General features: G+C 37.4%; 1 protein-coding gene across 1 annotated transcript in view; it reads right to left on the bottom strand.

Annotated features, from left to right (window-relative positions):
• The window catches only part of CUBN (cubilin), a 299,720-nt gene that overhangs the window by 267,865 nt on the left and 3,943 nt on the right, over nucleotides 1–27,912 (bottom strand). The window contains exons 4-14 of the mRNA XM_001377343.4: nucleotides 24,372–24,410; nucleotides 21,679–21,780; nucleotides 20,950–21,053; nucleotides 12,526–12,652; nucleotides 10,734–10,902; nucleotides 8,939–9,070; nucleotides 7,769–7,864; nucleotides 4,887–5,005; nucleotides 4,189–4,375; nucleotides 2,202–2,317; nucleotides 29–266 (exon numbers count right to left, since the gene is read on the bottom strand). Coding sequence (XP_001377380.2) covers nucleotides 29–266; nucleotides 2,202–2,317; nucleotides 4,189–4,375; nucleotides 4,887–5,005; nucleotides 7,769–7,864; nucleotides 8,939–9,070; nucleotides 10,734–10,902; nucleotides 12,526–12,652; nucleotides 20,950–21,053; nucleotides 21,679–21,780; nucleotides 24,372–24,410 — 1,429 coding nt within the window. The remainder of the gene's footprint in view (nucleotides 1–28; nucleotides 267–2,201; nucleotides 2,318–4,188; nucleotides 4,376–4,886; nucleotides 5,006–7,768; nucleotides 7,865–8,938; nucleotides 9,071–10,733; nucleotides 10,903–12,525; nucleotides 12,653–20,949; nucleotides 21,054–21,678; nucleotides 21,781–24,371; nucleotides 24,411–27,912) is intronic.

Raw genomic sequence — 27,912 nt, 5'->3', positions numbered from 1 at the left:
TGATCTTTTGCTCACAATTACTACGTACCAGGTTGCTGAGTTTCCCATCTAACTGTGAAGACTCTGTTATTCACTGATTGGTCAGAATGGAAATAAAAGTACAGAGCATTATTACTGCTCAATAACAGTTCAGGAGGGTGACTAGAGCCACAATATTTTCCAAGTAGATATGCTCCTGAAGAATCACCATCATGAATCTGAAGAAACTGAGAATGACACATGTCCACTGAATCTAGTTGGAAAAGTGGGAAAGTAACATGCAGGACCTATAAGGGAAAAAGCCAAAATTTACTATTTTCATATTTCCAGGTTAACTACAAAATATTTCAACTCTTTCTAAGGTAGAAGCTTTAATTCCAGCACTAAATATGCTTATCCCTATTAATGAATACTCTGATGAGTATTAAATTTTTGGTCAAAAAGTAGCCATGACCAAACTCTGATAAATATGAACATTACAAAAAAAATCGTTAAAGTTCCTTAACTAGTCACCATTGAAGTGAAGTAAATAATAATCATGGCAATGTGAAATTAACATTTCTAAATTGGGCTAATTTATGGTTAATCCGAAAGCAATGCCCTCCTTCACCTCCAATGAATTCTTCCAACTGAGACCTTACAAAGCACTGTGCTTTTTTTCCTCATCTAATCCACTTATTATGTACAGTTTGTATTTTGGTTATCTGAATCCCTTGTTAGAATGTAAGTTCTATCAAAGATTATATGTCTAGTGCTTGTATCTTACCCTGAACTTTGCTCAACACACAATGTGAACTTAACAGATACGTTTTAAATTGCTGAAATTGTATTTATTTTTCGTAAGATTCAACACTAGCCAGATCTATATAGTTTATGTTAAGATTAGCCAGCTCCTATCACCATTTACCAGAGTTTAGACTTTAGCCCTAACCTTTGCATAATTTCCTTTGAAAATACTCAGAGGTTGGATAATTAAGGGAAGGATGATATCAAGGACTAAAGAAAAGGATAGAGATAATATGTAGAATGAAGTATATATAGGTGAAAATGAGTGTAGAAAATATATTCTAATGCTATACTCTGAAGCAAGCAAGATGAGAAAATGTAATATTTTATTTTACAGAAACCAATAGGCTCATGAAATTCACTCCTCTATAATCATGACTTGGAATCATGAAATTATACAGTATTCATCATTTTAAAGATAGGGTGGTTGAGAAATCACTTTTTAACATTTTGTGCCTGGGCTTTGTTAGAGTTTTAAAATTAACATTATGCCCTTTCTTTCCCCCCAACTGGCATATTTTCTATGCCACATCTAAATGAAATAAATTGGACTGCTTCCATCTCAATAATGGAATCCTCCCAACATTCTGGTCTAAATGATGTATCTCACAACAAACCTAGTGATCAAGAAAAACTTCTATTCATTAGTTTCCTTGCAATATGAAGGTTCTAAAATTAATGCAATAATGTCCAGATAAGAAATTTCTTCTATTCAAGGAAATTAAATGTTCACAGTATTACAGAACATAATGGAGAAAAAATGATTAGAAATCTAAATCAATAGAGGATAAAGGGGAAGAGAACAATAGTCTATATATATGAAAACAAAGTATTTTCTCATGATTTTGCTATTTGGATTTTAAAAGCCCCTAAGGGGCCTTTTCTGAAGAAAAACAGGAATATGTATTCATTATTCATCAGTAATCCCAGATAATATATGTAAAGTGCTTTTCAAACTTCAAAGTTTATATTAATGTTGCTGTTATAATTATTAATCAACTTTTAATGGTACCTGTATCACTATATTAAGGTGCAGAAATTAAGCAGACTTGCATGGGATGAAAGACCTAGTATAGAATAATTGTTTTTAGATATGGTACTTAATACTGAGTTGGAGAAGTAGTCTAGAAATAAGAATGTATATTTCGGAGGATTATAAATATCAGATCTTTGAGTTAATGAGGCTGAGGACCTTTGATGAGGCTTCACTGGAAATATGTGTGATAGCTTTGTTTTTGCTACTTTTGCAGAATAACTGAAGTCAAATTTCACTCACCACTGCCCTGGTAGCTACAGTGCTATTAATTTGGAAATTATGGACTCTATGTGATTATAGATTGAATATTAAGCTCATCATATTTACTAGGGTTCCTCAGACTTGGGCAAGTTTTTTCATCACAAGATGCTGCCAAGACTAGACAGCCAACAGCACTCACCTTTCCTTCTTCTGTTCGGATAACCCAGAAGCAGTTAATATTATCATTATAGCCCATGACCTGTGTATTGGGATAACTGAAGGATCCACTAAGCCCAGAAAGAGAACCTCCACAAACTGTGAAGAAAAAAAATGCAAAAAAATATAATTTTAAACAGAGAAAATACCATAGACTGACTCTCTCTCTCTCTCTCTCTCTCTCTCTCTCTCTCTCTCTCTCTCTCTCTCTCTCTCTCTCTCTCTCTCTTTCTGCTGCCCTTTATAGTAACTGTACAAAAATGCTCAGCCTCATCTGTATGGAGCCCATGTGTAGCGGAGCTAGGATACCATTTTGAAGCCCAGGCATATTATCTCTGCAACCTCAGAAACCTGGGACATAGTTTGTTCATTCACACAAGTTATATGTTGATGAGGCCAAATAGTCCTACGGTCCCTATTCCCCACCTTCAAGCCCATCAACATACAGGACAAACCCAGCATTCTGAACCTCACAGGAAGAAATCTCAGGAGTTAAAACTGAGATACAAGATGGAGAAAGACAGAACACCAAGACCACTGCTTCTGCACTACTGTCCCTAGATCCATGACCATGTTCCTATTTACTGAGTTACAAACTCACTGCTGCGGAACAGCATACATTATTCTGGCTCCCCAAGATCTAACTGGATTCTGGGAAATGATTGAGAACAGCTGCCCCTGGTGCCTAACCAGTTGCTACTATATTTGGACTTGTCAAGGAGAAGGACCACCTCTTCATTGGAGGCCACAGTAAAGGATAAAATGGTGGGAGATATTGTCAATTAATGCTTGAAGGTTGGATCACTTTGGGTAGGTAGAAGGACTAAAGGAGGGAACTTTGTTGGGGAAAAGAGCAGGGGTGAAAGCATGTTAAACTCCAAAGGATAGTATATATAACATATGTGGTATGTAGATGATGGTTAAGAGTGTAGACTGACAAGAGTAGAGGCTGCATAGTGAAGAAATGGTGAAAAGTAGGGCTGGGCAGGGAGCGCAGGCAGAGATTATCAGAGTCCTTGAAAAGAATAAAGAACTATTACTGGAAAGCCATAGAGTGACTTTATAAAAATGGTATTTTGAGATGTTACAAATCTTCTTTATAATGAAAGGGGGTAAATATATAACATGATTTATCAGAAAAGAAATATTTGAGAATGGCAAATACTCATATGAGTCTTTTTTTGTTTAAAAAAAAGTCATTCTTATTGATCTCCACTCATAAAATATTTTTCTATACAATAAAGTCTCAGTTTTCATTTTTTAAAGGTATTAACATCCTTTTAAGAGTCAGAATTATATAAAGAGTGAGACTGTCAGTCTTGAAGAATTTAAATCCCACCTCTGACACATGCTAATCACACCTGTTATGTGACCATGGACAAATCCTTTAATGTCTCAGTACCCTAGACAACTCCCTAAGACTATCAATTACCAATGAGTTGCTCATTAGGCAGCTAGCTGGCCGAGTACCTAGAGTGATGGACTTGGAATCAAGAAGACTTGTGTCCAAATCTGTCCTCAGGCAGTTACTTAGCTCTATGACCCTGGGCAAGTCACTTAACTTTTGTTTGCCCCAGTTTCCTCATCTGTAAAATGGGGATAATAATATCATGATAGCTATTATGTAGCTATGCATTTTAGATGTGTTAATATTTAATATTTATAAAATGCTTTACAAAGTTTAAAGTGCTATATAAACAGTATCAATGATGATAAGGATCTGTATCAATGGAAGGATTTTCTATACCAGCAATTTTCCACATCAACAAAAGAACAGGATCACCAACACAAAGAAAAAAAAATCTGAGCTTCATTCATGCTAGAGCATTGCAGCAAAGCAAAATTTAAATCATTTAAGAAATTGGATAAATATTTTTCATGGGCTTTAGAAGAAGTACTTATAAAATAATGACTCCATAAAGCATGTGTCAAAATATCATCTAATTTGGAATCCAGAATTTGATTTTTACCTTGCTGGGGAGTCTGACACTGGGGGCCAGTCCAGGCACTTGTACATTCACAAGAATAACCATTGATGTCATCAGTACAGGTGCCCCCATTGAAACACGGATTACTCAAACATTCATTGGTATTTTCTGTGCAGTTGATGCCTTCCCAGCCTGGATCACATATACAATGATAGCCAGAAACTGTTTCCTAAAGGACAAAATCAAAACAATCAAGAGTTCCCCAGGAAATCTGAATGAACTTAAATAACAAATCAAGTGAACAAAGCAGATGATGCTATTTGATGCTGCTTTAAAGCAGATACCGACCCAAGATAAATGTGCTTCCCAGCAGTGTAAGTTATCATTAATAAGCTTAAATGGAAATGGCTAAATATAAAAAGGAGGCTCAACTGGGTTAGTGTAAAGATTGCTTCACTTTAGTATCTTTGCAATAGGATCAAAATAGTGAGATGAAAGAGTCCATATTCTTTTTCCTGGAAACCAAAATTGCCATTTCTCTCTTAATTGTGCTGTAAAAGTAGGTAGTAGTAACAACTGTAACAACATGATATTTATGTGGGGCTTTAATATTTACAAGAATATTTCTAAAGAATATGTGGTACTTTAGGGTGGAATATCTTTCTAGCTTAGCAATATATCCAAATATGAATTACATGCTGGCAGAATATTCATTGTCCTTGATGAAAGAAAAGACTTACAATGCACTGTCCATTAACACAGGGGTCACTCCGGCAAATATGGCTGAGAGGGACACATCCATTCTGTCCATAACCATGTCCAGTATATCCTGCCTGGCAGACGCAGGTGGGTATAGAACCTGTGAAGAAGCCAAGTGTACAGGTAAAGCAGCAGTGTAACAATGCTTAGGCTGGGCTAGCTCGACAATTCAACCAGTGAGTTGTTTGATATAAATTGTATCAGTGAGTCGATTAAATTCTTATTGAACTGACTGGCTATTTTGGCTCAGTGTTCCTGCTTTTTGGAACTTATCTGAATTCCATCAAGACCAAATCCCCCTTCCCCAATGAATTTCTTTTCCCAATCATCGCAGTTTCTATCAAGCCTTTCATTCTTGTTTTGGCCCTTAATCATATAACATTTTGAACAATTTTTCATTCAACCAACACTCATTGTCTACCTTCATCAGAGCAATATGCCAGATGTAGGAGATATAGTTAGATAAATAAACTACTCTCTACTCTCATTCAACTTAAAATCTTAGTTTTAATAGTTTCATTTGTGGATCTCTCATTTCATCAAAACAGTGCTCAGGCACTATATAATTTACACTTTTTTCCGCTATTGTCTCCCTTTATTAGAATATGAACTCCTAGAGAAAAAGAGCTGTTTTGCTTCTCTGTTTATATTTCCAGGACTTCACATATTGTCTTGCAAACAATAAGTACTTAATAGAATTTTTCTACTAATTCACATATATTTATGTCTTCTTTGCATAGTTCATAGGGCAAACCAGGCACAGAGAAGGTAGGAGTGATCTGGAATTTAAAGTAACTTGTACAATGTCATTTCAATTATTCAATCTACAAATTAAGTGCCTACTTTTTTGCTATCTAGGCACTAGAAATACTAGGAACTAGAAACAGAAAGATAAAAGTGGAACTATCCCTGCCCACAAGAAACTTCCATTTTAATGAGGCAGATTTTACAAGTAGAAACATTTGGAGAACTTCCCTACAGATGGCAAATCTTTCATCTCTTTATAGGTTCTGTTCATCTTTGATATCCAACTTACATAGAAACAGGGGTCTACTACACCATATATAAAGATCTCTGGGGGGCTAACTACTGACTTAAAATATTTAAATATAATAAGTATTTAATTTTTATATGATAAATATAATTTAAATATAATAAATAACATATTTAAAATATGTAATTTATGTTTCATTTATTTTGTTAAATATTTCCAAATTATATTTTATTCTGGTTGGGACTGCTCTAGGGAGTGTTCTAGACCACATGGCTGCATGTTTCACAGTTATGATTCTCTGTTTTATCCTTTCCTGATGATTACACTCAGTCAAACCTCTGAAGTTTTCCCTGTACTAACAGGCATGGAGAAAATCTTGTGTGAGGAAAGTCTTCAAATCTGTACTTTCTTCAGTAGAACCAAATATGTTGTTTTGAAAACACAGTGATGACCTACCTTCTCTACAGTGGGATCAGTAGGTAGAGTAGTTGACTGGGAGGATGCCTGTTCACTTCTCATATTATCACCAATACATTGTCATAATATACATTTTCCCACTCATTTTGCTTCTAGACCCATTGCATTTCCCATCATGCTACTGCAATGAGTTCCTCTAATTAGGATTGCATTTCCCAGAATTTGCACTAATTATTCAGGAATTCTTGATAAATATCCCAGGAGTTTGCTCATAAGAAAATCAGGCAGAAGCTCATTCATATGCTGCTAACAAATGGTCCCTGTTCTCTTAAGGATGACCACAGCCTTCCCTCATTTCCCTTAATTCTCACAAAGAGAATCCTCTTTAAAAGCTTAACAAATTCTAATCACACATTTCTTAGATTGTATTGACTGTAGCATGGCTTGAGCAATTTAAATGACTAGAAAAGACTAATTCAGTTGGGAATTGTTGAACAGGAAACATAGAATCTTGGCATCAGATTTTGTAAACTAGGCTACTAGAAGGGTGGAGTAGAGGATGAGGACTAATTCTTCACCTGATTATATACATTGATCCAGAATTATAACATATGTTAATTGGTATGCATCTAACTTCATATACTTATTTTAATGCAGAATGTTTATTTCTTCATTTTATTACTATTATTTTTAAGAAAACCGTAATCTTCCATCTTAAAATCAATACTAAGTATCCATTCCAAGGCAGAAGAGTGGTAAGAGCTAGGCAATTGGGGTTAAATGGCCTGTCCAGGATCACACAGCTAATTTATTTTAATTATTTATTATAGTGTTTTAACACAAACTAATGGTTTCCTTAATTTTTTTTGAAAATTCTATAATCTTAATTGTCCTTCTGTTGCTACATATTAACTCCTGGAATGACTAGGTTCCTTACAGTAATATCCCCTTCAAAGCAGACTATAAACACATTATCATTAATGACTTGCATTGTAAAAAGGTGCCCTAGAAGAAAATAATCCAAGGCAAATTTGGTCAGAAAAAGAACTTTTGTCAGTTAAGTAGCAAAATTCAGCACTGAGAACCCAAGCACTGTGCCTTGGCCACAAAAGAACCAGATGAAGACTCTCAATGGGTTGGGTAGATACTACTGGCAGGATATACAGAAAGAGATGGATAAGAACTATTTAGGAAGAAGAGATGAAGGGATTGTGGTCTCCAGTGATAGGGAAGAAGTGAAGGGATTTCAGTTTATGGTGATGGAAAGGATGGAAAGGGAAAGTGGTCTACAGTGGCTCAGAGGCTACTCAAACTAATGATCAAAGAAGAAAAAAAGCTAAGTACCTCCAGGTTAAAGGGCTATAATTTCAAATTATCTATCTCTGAATTGCAGAGTTGTGATAAAAGCTAAGATTTTAGAATCCAGCAGCTGAAGGGGACATATGATATTACCTGAACCAGGGGTACATAAAGCATGTGGATGGCAGCCTCCATTATTCTCTAAGCAGATATCCATTGGGGTACACACTTTTCCATTCCCTTGGTAACCTGATGGGAGTAAGAGCATAGTTATTTTTAAAATTATTTTAAGGCAGGAATATATATTCCAGAATGAAAAACCTCAGGTTAGAGAGCAACTGAATTAGATTTACCCTTTCATCAAAATGTAACATGTAGAAAGCTACAGGGAAAAAAATAATGGTAGAAATTAAAGCAATAATGAATTAATAATTGAGTTAGGGAGACAAATGCTTGGCTTATTTCTCTTTGTGAAATAGTTTGTCTAAATAGAAGTACTGATCTTTTTGGTAAGTTCTAATAGTAAAGAGTCCTTTCTATTTTTGAATAACTTAAAAGTTTCTTAGCTCTAAGGCACTATAAAAGTCCAAAGTTATATCATCATTTTATGGTATCAAAATGCTATTTTCATTTTGCTAGTTAGGATTCTTTTAATAATATAATGTATGGAGAAAATAAGAATGTATTTAAGATTTCTTTCAGAAAATACGACCTATGTATTTATCATCTATATCATCATAAAAGTAGATTGTAGATTAATTTCATATGAAAAAAGCCTATATCTGATGAGTCACATGTAGTCTATCTTTCTTTTTTTGTTCTTGTTAAAATTTTACCTTCTGTCTTAAAATTGATAGTATATATCAATTCCAAGGTAGAAGAACAGTAAGGGTTAGGCAACTGAAGTGAAGTAATTTGCCCAAAGTCACACAGCTAGAAAATATCTGAGGCCATATTGGAACCCAGGACTTCCCCTCTCTCGGACCGACTCTATCCACAGAGCCACCAGCAGCCCCTTCATATATAGCCTTTCAAATCTTTTGTGCTACATATATTATCCAGAAAGCATATTTTACATGTACAGAGATAGCATTCTCCATTAGCATCAGACAAGACTATACACGAACTTCCCAAGAGTTACGGTAATTCTGATGTGCCCAAATCTATTTATTAAATTAAATTCATTTCTCCCTGCAAAGTATGCCATAGTATTGGTTTTCTGAGATGGACTCTAGAGGGGACTGACAAATGAATTCCCTTTTTAGTAAGCTTGATTCCTTTCCTAGGCTGTTTTGCTATGAGAGAAGAAGTCTGGTGCTTCACCTGGAGGACAGGAGCCACACTGATAGGAACCAGCTGTGTTGATGCACTTGACCATGGGTGCTACAGAACACCCTCCATTGTCAGTCTCACATTCATTGATATCTTCGCAGCTGTAACCACTTCCTTTCCAGCCTGTGATGATGAAAAGTAGATTTAAAAGGCATTACTCCAAGTCAACGGCCAAAGAGAGGTCAATTAGGAAATGGGACTCTTGGGTTATAAACACAAAGCTGCATTTGTAGCTAACATTGTACAACAGTTGGTTGAGATAGAAAAGATATTTCTGTTGACAATAAAGTGGTACTGGCCCTTTGAACATTACATCACTCAAATTGTTCTCTGATGCTCTTTTCTGTAGTATACCTTCCAAAAAAGCTGCAAATGACCCAGTGGGTAAAGGACATTCTTACAGGGAGTATAAAGAGCCTGAAGCATGGTGCAATGGCAACAGGGTCAGAAAGAGACATCAAAGCTATGACCAGGAACGATATGATTGGAAAAGGATTGGAAATGGGCTGGTCATGTAGCAAGAACAAGAATGAATAGGTAGACAATCTGAGGACTTGAACTGGCACTCATATAATTTCAAGCACCTGCAAAAAGGTTTTCAGTACACTCAGGGAATTCTTGATGGAGTTCTCTTGGGAAGTTGTGGACAAGAATCTCACAATATTAGCAGGTAAACTTTTGCAGGGAGTTCCCACATTGATGAGATCAAGCCTTTTCTGAAGAATTGAAGCACCTCCCACACCAACTCCAAAGAAGGCTACAGAGATTTATTTATGGGATTCTCCCGTTTGCTAGAGAGAAAATTCTTTTCTGTTTCTCTAAAATCTAATAATCATCGCAATCATTGAATTTCTCTCTCTCTCTCTTTCTCTCTCTCTCTCTCTCTCTCTCTCTCTCTCTCTCTCTCTCTCTCTCTTCTCTCTCTCTCTCTCTCTCTCTCTCTCTCTCTCTCTCTCTCTCTCTCTCTCTCTCTCTCTCTCTCTCTGTGTCTGTCTTGTTCTCTCTTTCTCTTTCTGTTTTTTGTCTCTCTGTCTCTCCCTTCCTCTCCTTGTTTGTGTATATGTGGTAAATAGCCTCTGAAATAGATATAATTAGTGACTATTGCTCTACTCTTTGAAGAATGATTGTGTGTGTGTGTGTGTGTGTGTGTGTGTGTGTGTGTGTGTGTGTGTGTATCCACACACAAGCACTTGCACAGGCAGGGAGAACATTTCCTTCTCTCCAAAACAAAGGTGGGGATGGAATCATTTTCTCAAGGAGTTTATACAGAGCCAGGCTCCAAGGATGAGATTAGTGAATGAAAATTCTACATATGAAGACCAGTTGGTATTCTGTGAATTAAAATATATTCATTCACACTGTCGTACTTGTGACATTTTAAAAATCTATTTTAGCTTCCCTGAACATCATAGAATCATGGAATTTTCTTAATAGAAAGGCCTCAAAGACTACTTCAAACAAATCATTTTATAACTGTGGAAACTGAGGCCTGGTTAGTGAGATAATTTTCTATTTCTACTCAACACAGTCACATGAAACCACAGATCTAATGGTCAGTTCTGTCATGGTCTAAATATATATCTATAGAGGTCATATCTCTATTTATACTTGCTAAAGTAAGCTGAGATTAAGTTAAAATGGCCCATGCAATTTGAATTCCTCAAAATAAAAGTATTTTATTTATTCACAGTAATCCTGGAAGCAAAACTAGTTCATAATGTCACCTCTCTAACCTCTAAGTGCCAACATACACCGCCATTTTTGTTTGAAGGAATACATGCCTTACCTACTGGGCAGGGTCCACAGTAGAAAGAACCTGGGGTATTGAAACACTCCACCAAAGGATTCTGGGAACAGGGAGGGTTGGGGAGACTGCATTCATCTACATCAACTGTGCAAGAAGAATTGTTGGGCGTTGGCGCCCATCCAGCATCACAGATGCACCTATACTTAGGCTAAGAGGAGAATAAGCAACAGTGAGAATGAGAAGCAACAATAAAAAGTCATGTTGATATAGAATTTTTCAGTTTTATAAAACAATCTCTCAACTGAGATGCGGCAGACTGTTTATCATCTGGCTCTCATTTCCATAAGCCAGTTGAGGGGATTCTCTTCTTCCCTTTTCCCCATATGATTAAGCATTTATGCATGACCATACAAAAAAGAAAACATCTTTGCTGAAAAGTAAGAGAGACCTATCATTTGCCCAAAAGATGCCAGAAAAAAAGAAGCAACAATCAAGAACCGTAACTCAATATAATTAAAGTAAATCAACTGAGTCTACTCTGTATTTAAGGGGAAAATTCCCATGTAGGCAGAGGCTCCTAGAAATCAACTCAGTTTGTTTTTCCTTTAGAGAATTCTCTTCTTCCTAGGGCAATTGGAAGGGAGCAGTTTGCTGTCATCTGGGTAAAATGTGGAATGCATTTTAAAAAATAGAACTGAAAATACTTTTGCCAAAAAATGACTAATTCTCTTCCTAGAGCAGTTGAGTGACCAGATGTCACTAACCTCCATCCTCCCATATATTTGAAGACTAGGCCATTTAATTTTGCATTTTTGTATATGCTTCTGTTGTTGCTGTTTGGTCATTTCAGTTATGACTGCCTCTTCATGAACCCTTTTGGCATTGTCCTGGCAAGGACATTGGAGTGGTTTGACATGTCCTTCTCCAGCTCATTTTACAAATGAGGTAACTGATGCAGAGTGAAGTGACTTGCCCAGGGTCACATAACTATTAAGTATCCAAAGTCACATTTGAACTCAGGGCTTCTTAACTGTTCTCTATCAGGGGAGGCCAATGACTCCAATATTCACAGGTACTTAAAAATCAGCTATAAAAAACTGAAATCCCAAAGAATTAAAAATTGAGGGGATGCTCATTCATTGGAAAATGGCTGAATAAAGTGTGTTATGTAATTGTGATAGAATGCATTGTTCTATTAAAAAAATAAAGAGCCAGATGCCTTCAGAAAAACCTGGAAAGATTTACATTAATTGCTGCAAAGTAAAATGAGCAGAACCAGAAGAACAATATACACAGTAACAGCAATATTGTACCATGATCAGTTTGTTGAATGACTTGGGCTATACAAAGATCCAAGACTTATGATGAAAAATGGTATATATCTCCAGAGAAAGAACTAATGGAGCCTGAAGGCCGATCAATGCTCTTTTAAACTTTATTTTTGCTTGTTTTGATTTCTATTTTTTTTCACAACATGACTAAAAGAGAAATATGTGTTGCATAACTGCACATGTATAGCCTATATTGAATTGCCTGCCATCTTGGGAAGGGGAGCTGGAGCTCAAAATTACAGAAAACAAATGTTTAAAACATTTTATATATAATTAGGGGAAAATTTTAAGGAATTAAAACCAAAAACTCACATTAACTCTACCTTGCCAATAAAATATTTATATAATTTTAACATTTTGTAATGATTAATCCTCACAAAAGGGGAGAGGCTGACATTCTCAGTTTTATGAATTAGAATTGAAAGTCTTTAATATTCTGTATCCTAAATTCATCTGGGAATTATGCCTGAGAAAGAGCAGCACTATGAGAAATAACTCACCTTCCCAGGTTGCTCTCGCTCCAAGTTCTCACAGATGCCATGCACACAGAGCTCTTTCGAGCCCCCATGGCAATCATTATACACAGAGGCACACTGAGGTCCATAGTTGTCAGGCTTGCACGTACAGCTGTTGATTATATCATACCATCATGACACAGAACCTTCAAGAGCATATGTTCAATTATATAGCACTGTGACCCAAAATAATTTGGATTAGAAGTCAGGGTGTTAAAAGCTAGCCATGAAAATAACAGACCAGCAGTAAAGCGCTACAAATTTAGGTCTTGGAGGGAAAAGTCTATTTACAGAGGCTGCATGGTCCAGTGGGTTGAACGTGGAAGTGAGCAAAATCCAATGCCAGCGGGGCCATTGATCCATTACCAAGGTCAGACTGACTCTGAAAATTCCAAATAGGCCAGGTCATTAGACAGAGCTTCCAAAGATTAGATTTCTAGTGCCTGGTAGTCTGTTCCATAAACCATTCCATTATTGCTATTGTTATATATTATTTATTATACTAATAAAGAATGACTGGCAAGAATACTCCATCTGCCCAGTATTCAATCATTTTTCAGTTGTATCTGACTCTCCATGACCCCATTTAGCATTTTCTTGCCAAAAAGACTGGAGTGGTTTTCCATTTCTTTCTCCAGCTCATTTTACAGATGAGGAAACTGAGGCAAGAAAGGCTAAAAGAGTTGCCCAGGGACCACCCAGCTAGTCAGTGTTTGAGGGAAGATTTGATCTAAGATGTTCCTGACTTCAGGCCTAGCACTATGACCATTTTGCCATCTATCTGCCCTTGGCATCTACCAATGCAGACTCTGGGAGTACAAAAACAAACATGAAACTCTGCCCTCAAAGAGATTATTTTCTATTGGACTTGAGTATTCTATCATCTTTGCCAAACTGATGGCCTGCAACAATAGTTTCTATTTTGAAAAAAAATAAATTCATCTCATTTATTCCTGAAATTTGGTTAATTCAGGGAAAGAGCTGCAACAAGAGACCAGGAACTGTTTAGCACAGTCGGTAGCATGACCTTGTGTTTTTGTTTATTGTCCTTTGCATGAGAATCCTAGATATTAAATTTATAGCTGGATCAGACCTTAGAGGTCATCTAGTTCAACCTCTCAGTTTACTGGCCCAGAGGGGGTAAGTGATTTTCCACAGATCATATAAGATACAAAGGGCAAGGGCTGGAATCAGAACCTGGGTAATAACATCAGAACTGGAAGAGAAATTTTATTTTACAAATGAGGAAACAAAGGTCCAGAGAGAAATGAATCAGTTCTATAAGGTCACACAAATAGTAAGTGGCACATTCAGGATTTAAACCCATGTCCTCTTTGTACTTTCCACTAAGACACCCTTCCTCTATAAACACATTTGTACCCACCCAGACTGTATTTTTCTAAGCAGTGACCAAGTTTGTGTCCTATTTGCTTAAAAACAATCATAAGTGTAATCTCTTAGAGAGTCTATATCATTTGCTACATTCATATAAAATGCTTTTTCTCTTGCTTTAATTATCAAACCCCAATATAAGGTGGTTGAACTGAGAGCAGCAACTCAAGGCAAAGCTAGAAATATTCAACAAATAAGTCTCACAGTTAACATTGTAGCCCAAATTCAGGAACCCAGAAATCAAATACACTTCTGCAGTTACAGTTTAGCTGATGTGAATCATATCTAATCTAGTATATACTGGATTCATCAGCTAAATAGCTGATTCATTCATAAGAAGCTATAGTTTAAAATCTAGCTGCCATTTGATTGATACAAGGCAAGGGTAGCTTAAATTTCATCCTTTTAGTTTTACGAGTGCTTTTAAATCTACCTCCCCCCACTTCCATCATTCAGATTCTGACCAAGAATGAAAAATGCTCTGAAGCCTTTTAAATTGAATTAAAAAGTCCAAGGGATGCTGTGAATCCCAGTCCCAGGGGATGAATTAAAAAGGAAGGAATGAGGCCAACAATAAGAGCCTACTCTCTGGTGCAGGGACCAGAACAGCACAGAAAGCTAGTAAAATATTATTCCATGGTCTCTTTGAAGCTGCTCAGGGCAGGACCTCTTGGTGAGAGACAGACAGACAGACAGACAGACAGACAGACAGACAGACAGACAGAGACAGAGAGACAGAGGCAGAGAGACAGAGACAGAGAGACAGAGACAGAGAGACAGAGACAGAGAGACACAGAGAGAGAGAGAGAGAGAGAGAGAGAGAGAGAGAGAGAGAGAGAGAGAGAGAGAGAGAGAGAGAGCTTCAATGATAATAAATGATTTCACTCTGCTATTTTCCTTACCCCCTAAGGTAGAAATGTTTGCCATTTTTCCAGGGAGAATAGAATAGGGTCTATTACTCATTAGCAAGTATAAAGTGCCATAGCTTTTCAAGGCGTTTACAATCATGAATCCCATATCTCCTTCTATAACAAGGGTTCTTAGCCTGAGATCCATAAACTTCTGGTCTGTGAACAGATTTTAGGGCATCTGCAAAGTGGGATGGGAGGCAAAAACTATCTTTTTATTTTTGCTAACCTCTAACTGAAAGTTAGCATTTCCTACAATGATGAAAGGTAGGAAGCAATTATTATTCTGAAAAAGGATCCATAGTTTTCACCAATTTGCCAAAGGAGTCCATGGTACCAACAAGATTAGACAGCCCTGAGTGATGAGGACCACAACTTAGATTCTCTCATGAGGTAAATGGGAGAATCCTGGCCTCTAAGTGTCTGAGCTACAATGTTTAGCAGAAAACTTGCTCACAAATACTATGTTTGCACAGCCTGGAATGACTCGATATGCAGCCTGTCTTTGGCAGATCTCTGCTTAAATTTCCCAAAGGGCTTTCTAAGTTCAGTAAAGCTTCTTTCATGGATACTTTCATTTCATGTAATTAATGGAGCCCACACAAGGATCCTGATTTTAGAGTGTCATCATTCCAGTTTCATAAAGCAAGAATTTAATCACCAGCCTTTGCACCTCTTCCTATTTTCTTCATATCTTAAAAAAAAAAGAAGCCTATCTATTTATCTGCTTGGGATACTGCTCTCTTTTAAAAATCAGGAAATGTTTTAAGTGATATGATCCTACTACCAAGGAAATAGAATTGGATCCCTAAACCTGGTTTCCCTACAGGAAAGGCTACAGGAAGGAATCTTATCCCTACGTCATAGACTGAGTCCTGCAGACATAGCAACACTTTCCAACTTCTTGGGTTTCTATTAGAATAATGCTTTTTAAAAATGGCTAGGAATAACTGCCCATCACTGAAAGTTCAATTCCTCTGCCCCACAATAGTTTTAATAGCTGAATACAAAAAGCATGAATTGAATGGGGACATTTTTTATAAAATCCCTAAACATAATGACAAAGCAGTCTAACACCAGTGGAATGCCAGCAAATAGTTGTGGGGGCTGAAAAGAGTTATTTTTTTCTTTTTCATTTTTCAGAAGAAAATCATAACATATTGCAGCAAGCTTCAACATACTGTACCCATATCTTCCCACTTTGAGAATTTATATGTCATAGTTATGTATTAGCTAGTTGGTCACAGCTTAAAGGTTCATTATGGTCTATGAATTTGTTTGTTTCTTAATCTTCTCATACTTCATATTTCAATATAATTGGCTTACTTACTAATCCCATGCTTATTTTATGCATTTATAGGCATTTTCCTGAAAAGGGATCTGTAGATTTTACACGATTGACAAAGGGATTCATAACACAAAAATTATTAAGAACCTCTGCCACAGCCTAAAAGCTACATTGCATGCAAGTTGCCAACATACCACTGATGAAGTAGGGATCTAATTAAATCTACATTCCAGAAGGTTAATAAGGCCAAATAAGGATGGAAAGTAGAAGTAATATTAGGACCTGAGGACTCCTGTCAAGGATATCTGCAAGAAAAAAAAGCCCTTCTATAAAGGGGGAATAAGAGATCATGCTTTCTGAAGAATTAAGGAAAAGGCAAAGGTTAGACCTCATATATTACCCAAGTGTGAATTTCAAAAGCAGTGGCAGTCTGTAGTGAGTACCTCTTAAATCAAAAGCTACTAGCTTTACTGTAAATCAGCAGCAGAGATGAGTATTTCTGGCCTTATATGTGGATTGAACTCTTGGTCATTTCTTCCTACAATTTCAATGAAATATGCTGAAAGAACAGAACAAGCTGAGGCTTGCAAAAAAATTATGTGTATACATAAAATAGAAATGTATATAGGCTTTATATCCAGAACAAGATGAACAAGAAGAATAAGACCACAGCTTAGGGAATAAATATGTTCGTATTAATGAAAGATACTGACAAAGCAGAACTCCTTGACTCTGACAATATTTTGCTTCCATTTTCTTTAATAAGAAAAATAATTTTCAAACTAAAACAAGCAACATGAAGAAGAAATTAAATCTCAGTGTTGAGAAAGGTTATGAAAAGAGGAATGTAATAGAATATTGCTCCCCTGTGCTAATTCCACATCCCACATATACTTATCTGGAATCCTACCACCAATCAACACTTTAAAAAAAATTCTTACCTTCTGTCTTAGAATTAATGCTAAATATTAAATTCAAGACAGAAAAGCAGAATGGGCTAGGCAACGAGTGATTTGCTCAGGGTCACACAGATAAGAGAGGGGGATTTAAACCCAGGCTTCCCCACTCCAGGCTGGCTCTCTATTCACAGTTCTACCTAGCTACTCCCCATCAATCAACATCTCCCAGCAGCACCAGATAGGACCATAATGGATAAGAGACCATAAATTTCCCCCCTGACCCACAGAGGGAAGGAGGTGGACACAAAGTGAAGAACTCAACAAGGACACATTCCATGGAATAAGTCAAAGGTGGGGGCGGTTGTAGACAGATAATCAGAGGCTTAGTTTCTGAGCCAAAGGGTAAAGGGAAAATTTATCAGAGATAGAAAGGCAATAAAGCAAATATAAGAACGATAAGAAGCCAGATATTAATGCATATATTCCTTGGGAAATGAGCAAGAAAGCAGGCAATAAGAAAGACACAAGAAGCTGTAAGAGGTATAGTTCTTGCCTTAACAAATGTTGAATTTAAATAATTAGATTGAGAAGAAAAGCTAGAGTAGAAGAAATGTGGAATAAGAATTAAAAAAGCAAATGACCCCAGGAAGACCATCAACCACTAAGCAGACAGTTTGGCTTGTTCAGCAACTCTTCCTGTGGTAGCATCTTTTACATTAGGAATGTGCTTCCAATGTCCTGCTTGATTTCACTAAAACATGAGATTAAATTGAATATAATTGATATATTAGGGATAAATATCAAGTCTTATACTTGGGTTCAAAAAATCAAAAAATACAAGATCAGGAAAGGTATGATTAGATTATCAGCCATTCAGAAAAACAGTCTTGGGACTCAAGCATGGTCAAGAGTGTAATTCAAGCAGACAAGAAAGTGACACTTTGAATGGAAAGCCCTCGTGTCTAGGACTAGGAAACTCCATTGTACGTTAGCTCATGTCAGACCGCATGAAGAGTTTTTACTTAGTTCCAGGTGTAACATTTTAGCAAGTACACTACAAATCTGGAGAGCATTCAAAGGAGGGAAATGAGGATAGCTTATAATAGTCTTGGCTTCATGCTGCCAAAAAAAATTTTTTTTTTGAAAGATGTCTAATATAGAGAAGAAAAACAATTAGGGACATACAGTTTTCTTCAAATATTTGAAAGACTATTGCATGCAAGAATTAGATTATTTCTGCTTGCCCCAGAGGACCAAACCAGCAGCAAGGTAAATAGAGGCACGTTTAATCTTGTTATCAGGAAAAGTGGTCTAAAAATTAGAAATTAGCTACGTCAGGAAGTAGATTCTCTCTTATTTGAAGTCTTTAAGTTAAATCTTTTTAATCACTTGTCATGTCTGTAGTAGCAGGGAGGGGGGAGAGTGTTGAACATATTCAAGTTGGACTGGTTGGTCTTTGAGGTCACTACAGAGCTGACATTGTAAAGGGGATACTAAAGCACACTGTAAAATGGGAGTTAAACCCTTTGAAGGATGCCTAGCCCGTTTAAGGTGGCCTCCCCAGAGGCGGGGGGCCAACCTGAGAAAGGGGTCAATGACAGCTGATTGGAAATTTGGCTCAACCCAGTGGAGGCAAAACGCTCTCTCCAGGATAAACCCAAAAAACTGCTTCTCCCCCTTCTGGTTCCGTTTGATGAATCTGACTGCTTCTCAGTGAAGTATAATTTGTTTGCATGAAGTAAACAGGGAGAGGGTCAGGAAAGAGCATGTAAGCTTTCCCTAAACTAATGAAGCAAGCAAAGACGGGAGTCTTGTCAGCCCTGGGCTAGAGCAGAGGCCAATTTAAATCTGCTCTCTGTAGAGTTTTTTCTATGCTATCTAATCCTAGGCTAATCCACCAAAGGAATAAACCTTTAGGTATTAGCTGAAGCAGGTGAGAGGTCAGGAATCAGGAGCGATTCTGTCTAACTGAGGGAAAAACCCCGGAGAGTAAGCTAAGCAGTACAAATCTGCTCCCAATTTGGTCTTGTTCTTCTAAGAATGTCAGGAAAGATCTCAGGACTGCGCAGATCTCAGGTTCCATAGGAGATCCCTGGCAGGAGAGGGTTCCCCTTCCAAGCCCCAGAGTAAGGGTCTCAGAGTTGCCTCTCCCCTTGAGCTGGCAGTGAACTCCCAGAAACCCCCTTCTCCAAGATTCCAGGCAGGCTCTCTCCTGTCTATCCCTGCTCCACCGCATTCTATGGCATTGCCTTGCAAACTCATTTCTTTTAAGAAAGAGGAGGAGGAGGAGGAGGAAGAGGAGGAGGAGGAGGAGGAGGAGGAGGAGGAAGAGGAGGAAGAGGAGGAGGAGGAAGAGGAGGAGGAGGAAGAGGAGGAGGAGGAGGAACATTAAGAGTTCTAATAATAATAATAAGAGTAATAAAGTGGCCATTTATATAGTGCTTTAGGGTTTATAAAAGTTTACTATATCTATCTATCTGAAGATAGTTATCTGTTATCCCATTTAATTCCCCCTTAACCCTCTAAGTGCAATTATTATCCCTATTTTGCAATGGAGAGACAGGGGCACAGTGGTTTGTCACACTGTTATGATTAAATGTCGGAGGTGGGTTTTGAACTCAGATGTCCCTGATTCGAGGTCCCACACTCTATCCATGCTGCCATTTAGGGCCATAATAGGCTCAACATGCTGAAAAATCAGAGTTTAATGAACTTGGTGCCCTGCAGAAACCCACCACTCAGTGGTGCAGGCTGATCTTTTTGGCATATCCCTTTGCGCCAATGAATCCTTTATCTTCTAAAGAGTAGCCTCGCTCCCTACCATCTTTCTCTGGGAATCAGGATATTCATGAGAACTTGCCTGATGGTTGGCAAGCATCACTGACAAGCACTAGACCTGGCTTAGTCTGATTAGGCTCGTGTCTAAGGGAGCGGCTCGGGATAGCCAGGACAGTGACTATGCCTTTTCATCATTTCAGATGGTGATTGGGAAAACATTACTTGTGAAGAAAAAAAAATATGGCAAAGATTTAAGCTGGGGGAAAGAATCAAAAGAAATAGGATTGCTATCAATTCTTTGTTATGGAGGCAGCGAGGTGGCTCCTTGGATGGAGAGCCAGACCTGGATAAAGGAGGTCCTGAGTTCAAATCCGACTTCAGGCACTTCCTAATTGTATGGCCAAGCAAGTCACTTGACCCCCATTTTCTAGCCCCTCCTGCTCTTCTGCCTTGGAACCAATACACAATATTGATTCTAAGATGAAAATAAGGGTTTAAAAATCAGTAATTAAATCCATTGTTTGTCATCTCAGAAAAGATTAGACTAATTCTAGGAAGCTCTAAAAGGAAAAACCAGAGGCAAGAGGTGGAAATTCCAAACAACCAAGATGTTGGCTTGAGAAGTCATTCAGCCTTCCTGGACCTCAGTTTCCTTATCTATAAAGTGAGGAGACTGGACTTAATGGCCTCTAAGGTCCCCTCTAATTGTAAGCCTCTGAGTCTAGCATCCTAGAAGGAGGACTGTTCTGGACATCAGAGCTATACAATCATAAAGTGAACTTCCTCGAAGGGAGCTTCCTCTCCCTGGAATGATTCAATCAGAAGGTGAGTGACCACCTGATAGGAAAGTGTCAGAAGGGATTCCTTCACTGGGAGACCTCTAAGCCTCTCCCACATCAGTGATTCCATCCTCCTTGGATTGCATTTTTCTGGCATGAAGCTTTGCTCTGTTCTTATTAAACAACATTAAGCTCTTCCCCTGAGTTAGCTATCTTAAGAAGGCAACAAAGGCATCAGTGGATACCATTGCTTCTAACTCTGGTGGTTCCCTGGAGACAGAAGAGAAGAGGGAAAGCTGCTTACTATGCTCTCCACCAAGTTTCCCCAAGACAAAGCAACACGTTTTTTTAATGCTCAAAATTACCTGTAACTTCCTGCTGTGTTTAAGCATGTGGCTCCATTATGGCAGCTCAAGGGTGTTCCAGCATAAATCATACACTCATTGACATCCACTGAGCAGACGGGGCCCTGAGTTCATGGAAAGATTAAATTCAATACCCAGCAGGGATTAAGAGAAGGCTTTAGTGTGCCAAAATCAATCTTGCATCTACGGTACGTTCAAAAACCTGCCCTTCCAATGTGGACAGGGATCATGTATCCATCCTTCCTAGGTCAGCGAGCCCTCATCCCTCCATGGCAATAGACACTCCAGCCAGGATTTAGGAAATAAGCAATAAGGAAGTAAGCAAACAAAGACTGAGGAAAGAAGAAGCAGTCTTTGTGTCCATTAAGAATTTTCGCAGCAGTAGAAACCAAGGAAAGGTTTAGGGTGAGATGGGGAAGATAAAGGAGGTTTTCTTCTAATATATATTCTAGGCTTGATAATTCACATTAATATGAGTAGAAATACAATGCTCCCCTCTTGGACATCTTTTATATTGATGGGCGCAATTACCCTGGACACTTCTGAGGCAATTCAGTGAATTATCTAATCACATTTTCTTTGTTTTCATTTTGGGATAGAAAATTATAATTGGCTCCAATGCCAAGGTGGCATGACTCTACCCAACGGAGATCTAAACATATCTTAATTATTCTAGGCACACGTTGCTTCTGGTTCTCTGTTTGGGTAAGAAGAAACAAAATGACTCACCATCCAGTTTGGGGGACAGAGGCAGAAAAAGGAGTCCAACAGGTTGAGGCAGGTCCCACCATTCTGGCAGGGGTTGCTGCTGCAAACTTTCCTTTGAACTGTCTGAATGAAGCAAGAATGGAGAGGGCAGTATGACTAAGACACAACCACCAGTGGGATGCCGAAGTAAGTACTGACTCTTATTCCTAGAAAGTCATGGCTGTCTTCCTCTAGATTTTAGTTCATTCATCCCAATTCTCCCTTGATTTGTTTGTTTTTCATCCTCTTATATAATATTAATAATTTTACAGTGCTTTAACATTCAAATGCAATCCACAGTTGGAAACAGATTCTCATCCTATTCTTTAAGGAAGCACAGTCCACCTAAGGGAATAAATATTTAGACATCAAGAATAAATGGGATATTTAATCTAGGGGGCCTCCATCGGGGACATCTATTGATCACTTAAGTTATTGTTGGACAAAGGGAACAGTTGAAAATTTCTCATCTACATTTCCATGTTATTCTTATCCTTCTTACTGCTGGGCATTTGAAACCTGATCAGTCACCACTGGTCCCCTCCTTCTGTGGGGTAAGCTTACTAAACTCTTTTCTTTCTAAAGCTCTTTGAATAAAATGTGTCTGATTTGCATATGCTCTCTATTTCATCAGTCAAGTGATTTCTTTCTGTTCAAAACAGACTCACCTTTGTCCAGATAACCTGTCAGAGTCTTCCTACATGCTAAATATCAGTTCTTTAGCCTTTCACACCTTTGAATTCATGAGAAACCACTAAAGATATTTCACTCTTCTATCAATTTATCTAACTATACCCTGTTAAGTGGAGGGGGGGGAACGAAAAAGAAGAATTATTCTTTAATTGTTCTCTTAAATTTTCTCTTAAATTTCCTTGAAAGGTTATTTGTTCTAAAAAAGCAGTGCCTGCTCTAGGTATAAGGACAATTAGTTTTCATTCTTTTTCTTCAACAGGGAAACTGCAAAAAGTGGGGCATCTGATCAACTTTTCCCTAGAAATAGGAAAACTGAGAAGGGATATTGTATTATGAAAGCCTATTCAATCACTAAGAAAAATTGCTGGCATATATATACATATATATATGTATATATATATATATATATATAAAACATTCCAAAAACTGGACCGAGACATGAACTAGACTAAGATTTTGGCATATGTATTTGTGTGCATACACATATATACACATATGCACATATATATGATAGATAGATAGATAGATAGATAGATAGATAGATAGATAGATAGATAGATAGATGGATGGATAGATAGATAGATAGATAGATGGATGATAGATAGATAGATGATGGATGGATAGATAGATAGATAGATAGATAGATAGATAGATAGATAGATGGATGGATGATAGATAGATAGATGGATGGATGGATGGATAGATAGATAGATAGATAGATAGATAGATGGATGGATGATAGATAGATAGATGGATGGATGGATGGATGGATAGATAGATAGATAGATAGATAGATAGATAGATGGATGGATGATAGATAGATGGATGGATGGATGGATGGATAGATAGATAGATAGATAGATAGATAGATAGATAGATAGATAGATGGATGATAGATAGATAGATGATGGATGGATAGATAGATAGATAGATAGATGGATGGATGGATGGATAGATGGATAGATGATGGATAGGTAGATAGATAGATAGATAGATGATGGATGGATAGATAGGTGATTGATAGAAGAGAGGGGGAGAGACAGAGAAGAGAGATGATAGATAAATAGATTTTAGAGAGGATGGATAGATGAATGGATGATAAATAGAAAGCTTATAGAAAGAAAGATAAATAGATAGACAGCAGATAGGATAGGATAGACAGGATAGATAAATAGGATAGATAGATAATAGATTTAGTAGCTTAAAATTGGACTAAGATGTTTGACATAGCCTACGCATGGCAAAAGTTTCCAGAGATTCATAAGTATATCATTTGAATCTTACAAAACCATCTATGAGGTAGCTACCATAGGAATTAATCTCTCTCTTTCATAAATGAGACAACTGCAGCTTAGAGAAATGACACCTCTTGCCTATGGACATGTGGTTAATTAAATGTCAGAATCTGGATTCAAATCCAACTGTTCCTGATTCTCTCCATCATTCTATCCATGTCACACTGACTCTTCTAATAAGATTGTGGATAGAATAAATATAGAGTTGTTCATACCAGAAAGCAGCATTTCAAACTGTGAAAGTAGCCATTTAAGCCTGAGCCAGATTTCATGCAATTAGAAGTACTATTTTTCACAGAAGGTAGTAAACTTCCAGGCTGTATTGTTGTTTCTTCACCTCTGTCTTCCATATCCTCCATAAGTGGTACCAACAGAAAATTTGGGTAAATTCATGGACGAGAAACCCACAATAGATTATTAAGAAAAACTAGGATGTTTGAGGGTATATGCTCTGAGGTCTATGTCAAGCAGGATAATTATAGCTTCCAAAACACAGGTTGGATGAGCCACGAAGCTGGAAAATCTTATGTTCCTGAGTCCTTTGAGCCATAATGCCATTCATAATCAAGTCCTAGTGTAATAATAATAATATATTGAGTTTGTCTCCTGATATGAGCTTTATCAAGGATGCTACTGTGATTTCAATGCAAAGCAAAAACTTTTGTGTTTAATACACATGATGTTTACCTGCTGTAAGCTTTGAAATCTCCTCTCAAGATCCATAAGCTGTCCAGAAAAAAAAACAAGAAACAAAATTGCTTTAAACATAAATGACTGGTTCATGGTTCACAGAGCTCTATCGAACATTCATATTTTGTTACAATCATGAACCTAATTTAATTGTACAGCTAATTTATTTATGTAGTATCTATTTAACAGGAATTGCATTAGACACACAACAGAAGATAAAAATTTAGATAGGACATGGTCCTTTCCTCAAGGAAAAAACTTTACTCTCTAGTAAGGGTTGACACAAGCACAAATGATTGTGAAACCTACGTACACTGGCATTACAAAACAAAGTGGTCTAGGAAGAACGGTTGTCCTCTCTAGGGGAAAGGGAAGGAATAGCTTTGGAGGAAGAATCAATGGTGACTTTCAAGTTGGTCTTTAAAGGGCAGATGGCATTTAGCAGGTAAAATGGAAGAAGGAGAACATTTTAGATATAAATAATACAGTAACCAAATTTATACAACTGATCTGTTCAGAGCATGTCTGAGCTGAGATTAATGAAGTGTGGTTGAGATATGGAATGTGTGAAATGTTATAATACTACATAAGGCTGTAAAGGTGAGATGAAACCACTCAGACTGGGTAGAATAAAAGCTATGACTGGACTATGGCTCTGGATAGATATACCTTATTCAAAAGAAACAAGACATATAAAAGGGAAAGGAGTAGCGCCATATGTTAAAAAGGTATTCTTATGTTGGGAAATCCAGGAACCAAAGGAGGGAGAATCATTATAAAGATTATGTAGGTCAAAAGAGGGAAAAGTAATCTTTTAAAAAATGTGTGCTACAGACCACTGAGACAGAAAGAAAATAGATGAGTCTGTCAAACATGATGAGTATAGCACAGAGGTATGATACAGCAATGATGGCAGACTTCAGTTCTTTAGACATTTTCAGGATGTCTCTCTCCATCAAAAGGAGACCAAAAATGATGCCTCAACTTGACTTTATGATAGGATCATTCTTCAAAAGGATGCTAGAATCATCGAGAGGAAATTCTACTCAGGATCTGATTCTTACTATCAAGGAAGAGGCGGCTACTGGGATTCTTAAAGGAAAATGATAGAGAAGAAATAGAAATCTGGAACTGCTCTGAAATTTACCCTGGATTTCAGGAAGAACAGAGAGGGAAAATTCACTGTTCAAAATGTTTCAGGGGAAGTCAGCCCATGAGGAATGGGAAATGCTCAACAATGAAATCATGAAGACATAAAGGAAAAGAGCTCCAGGAAGGAGGGGAAATGGTATTTATCCAGAGATTGAGGTAGATGGAGAGGGAAATGACCAACCAATTTAAGTTTTTAAAAGAAATATATGGCAGACCCAGAGATGGGAGATCCTGGGTTCAAATCTAGCCTCATATACTTCCTAGCTGTGGCACCCTGGGCAAGTCACTTAATTCCCACTGCCTAACCCTTACTGCTCTTCTGCCTTGGAACTAATATACCAATTCTAAGAAAGAAAGTAAAGATTTAAAAAAATAAATATATGAAGAATGAAATCCAGGCCAGGTAACAGAAGATGGATCCAAAATCATGGTCTTGAAAAACTTTCAGGAATTCTAAATATTAGACTGAACTGAAGCTGGTTGATAAAGAAGGTAAGGCAAGAAAAAAAGATTTTTAAAGTTATACTGAGGGGCAGCAGTGAATAGAGAGGCAGGCCTACAGTCAAGAGGACCTGGGTTCAAATCTGGCCTTGGACACTTCTTAATGGTGTGACCCTGGGCAAGTCATTTAACCCCAATTGCCTAGCCCATATCACTGCCTTAGAACCAATACTTAGTATCAATTCTAAGGGGAAGGGTTTAAAAATATTTTAATAAAATTCTATTTGTGGGGGGAGGAGGATGAAAGAAGGTAGAAGAGCTTTGTTTGGGATGGACAGGATAATGGTGACTGACAAATAAGAGAAAACAAATCTGCCGAATTCATATTTTGTTTCTTTTTTCTTCTTTTTTTCCTTTTCTTTTGTGCTAAAAAAAATTACCTTTGACCCTGGAAATGAGAGTACAAAAATGACTGAGTTGATAACCAGGATAAGCGGGGAGAGAGCAAAAATGACCCTAGCTGTCCTTGAGGAAATCAAGTAACCTGGCCCAGATGAATCATTACTAGAGGTCCTTAAAGACCTTAAACAAGTGTATTTGCTGAGCAATGATCAGTGATCTCTGAAAGATCATGGAAAATGGGAGAATACTACAAAAGTGAATAAGGACCATTGTCCCAATTTTGGAAAAAGGGAAGCAAACAGAATTACAAACTATAGGCTGGTGAGTTTGATTTCATTTCCTAGAAAAATTCCAGGAAGAAAACTCAAGAGATGGTTGGCAAACATTTAGAAAGAGAAGTGACTGCAAGTAGCCAATGTGCCTTCATCAAGAACAGGTCATACCACCCTAACCTCATATCCTTTTCTGATAGCATTACTAAACTAGCAGAAAGCTAAGTGTTGCCATTACTTAGATTTTAGCAAAGCTTTTGATAAAGTACTTTGCTCTAGTCTTGCAGAGGGGATAGAAAGTGATGGATTAGATGAGAACAATCAGAATCAAAAATGGACAGATGACCATTGCAAATGGGTCAACATCAGTGGGACTGCAGGTCTCCAATGGAGAGCTATGGTTGGCCTTGAGATTTTTTACCATTTTTCTCAATAACTTGGATAAAGGCATGGATGGTATGTTCATGAAATGGGAAAATGATGCAAAAATTTTTCTTTGTATCCCCAGCACATAGCATAGTCTCTGGCATACAGTAAGCACTTAATAAAAGCTTATTAATTAACTAATAATAGTTAACAAACTGAGATGAAAGAATCAAGATCCAAAGATCTTCACAATTAGAACCCTGGGCTACATCACCTAGGAAGATGAAATTTAATACGGTTTAATCTTATGCTTGGGTAAAAAAAAAAATCAATTTTACGAGTATAAGGTGGGAGCATGGATAGATAATGACTGTTTCGAAAAGAATCTGGGGGGTTTGGTGAACTACAAACTCAATATGTTAGCAGTGTGATGTGCCAAGCCAAAAAACGAATGCAATTTTGGGTTGAATTAAATGGGGCAAAGCTTCCAAAAATAAGAAGGTACCCTGCTTTTATCACACTTTATCTGGAGTATTTTGGTGATCTCTGGGCATCACAGTTTAAGAAGAAAGGTTAATGCCAGATTATAAGGGTCTGAAATGTTAGGCAGATGAGTTTGAACTTTACATACCAGATGCTAAGAAGTCCCTAAAGGGCTTTTTTAGCAGAGGAGTAGCATGGCCATAGCGGAAAATTGGAAAAGGGAAAGAGTGGAGGTAGGAAGACTGCCTGGAAAGTTATAGAAATATTCCAGGTAAGCAGTAATGAAATTGTAATCAGGATAGGGGAATGATGAAAGAGAGGAAGAAATGGATGCAAGCAATCTTATAGACTTAATAGTAACTGGTGAATGACTGATGATCTATGAGAAATTAAGGGGGGGGAAGAAACTAACAGCATCAAGA

This window comes from Monodelphis domestica, chromosome 5, assembly GCF_027887165.1.
Source record: "Monodelphis domestica isolate mMonDom1 chromosome 5, mMonDom1.pri, whole genome shotgun sequence".
In the NCBI taxonomy this organism is placed as follows: Eukaryota; Metazoa; Chordata; class Mammalia; order Didelphimorphia; family Didelphidae; genus Monodelphis; species Monodelphis domestica.
This window is presented reverse-complemented; position numbering and strand designations above follow the sequence as displayed.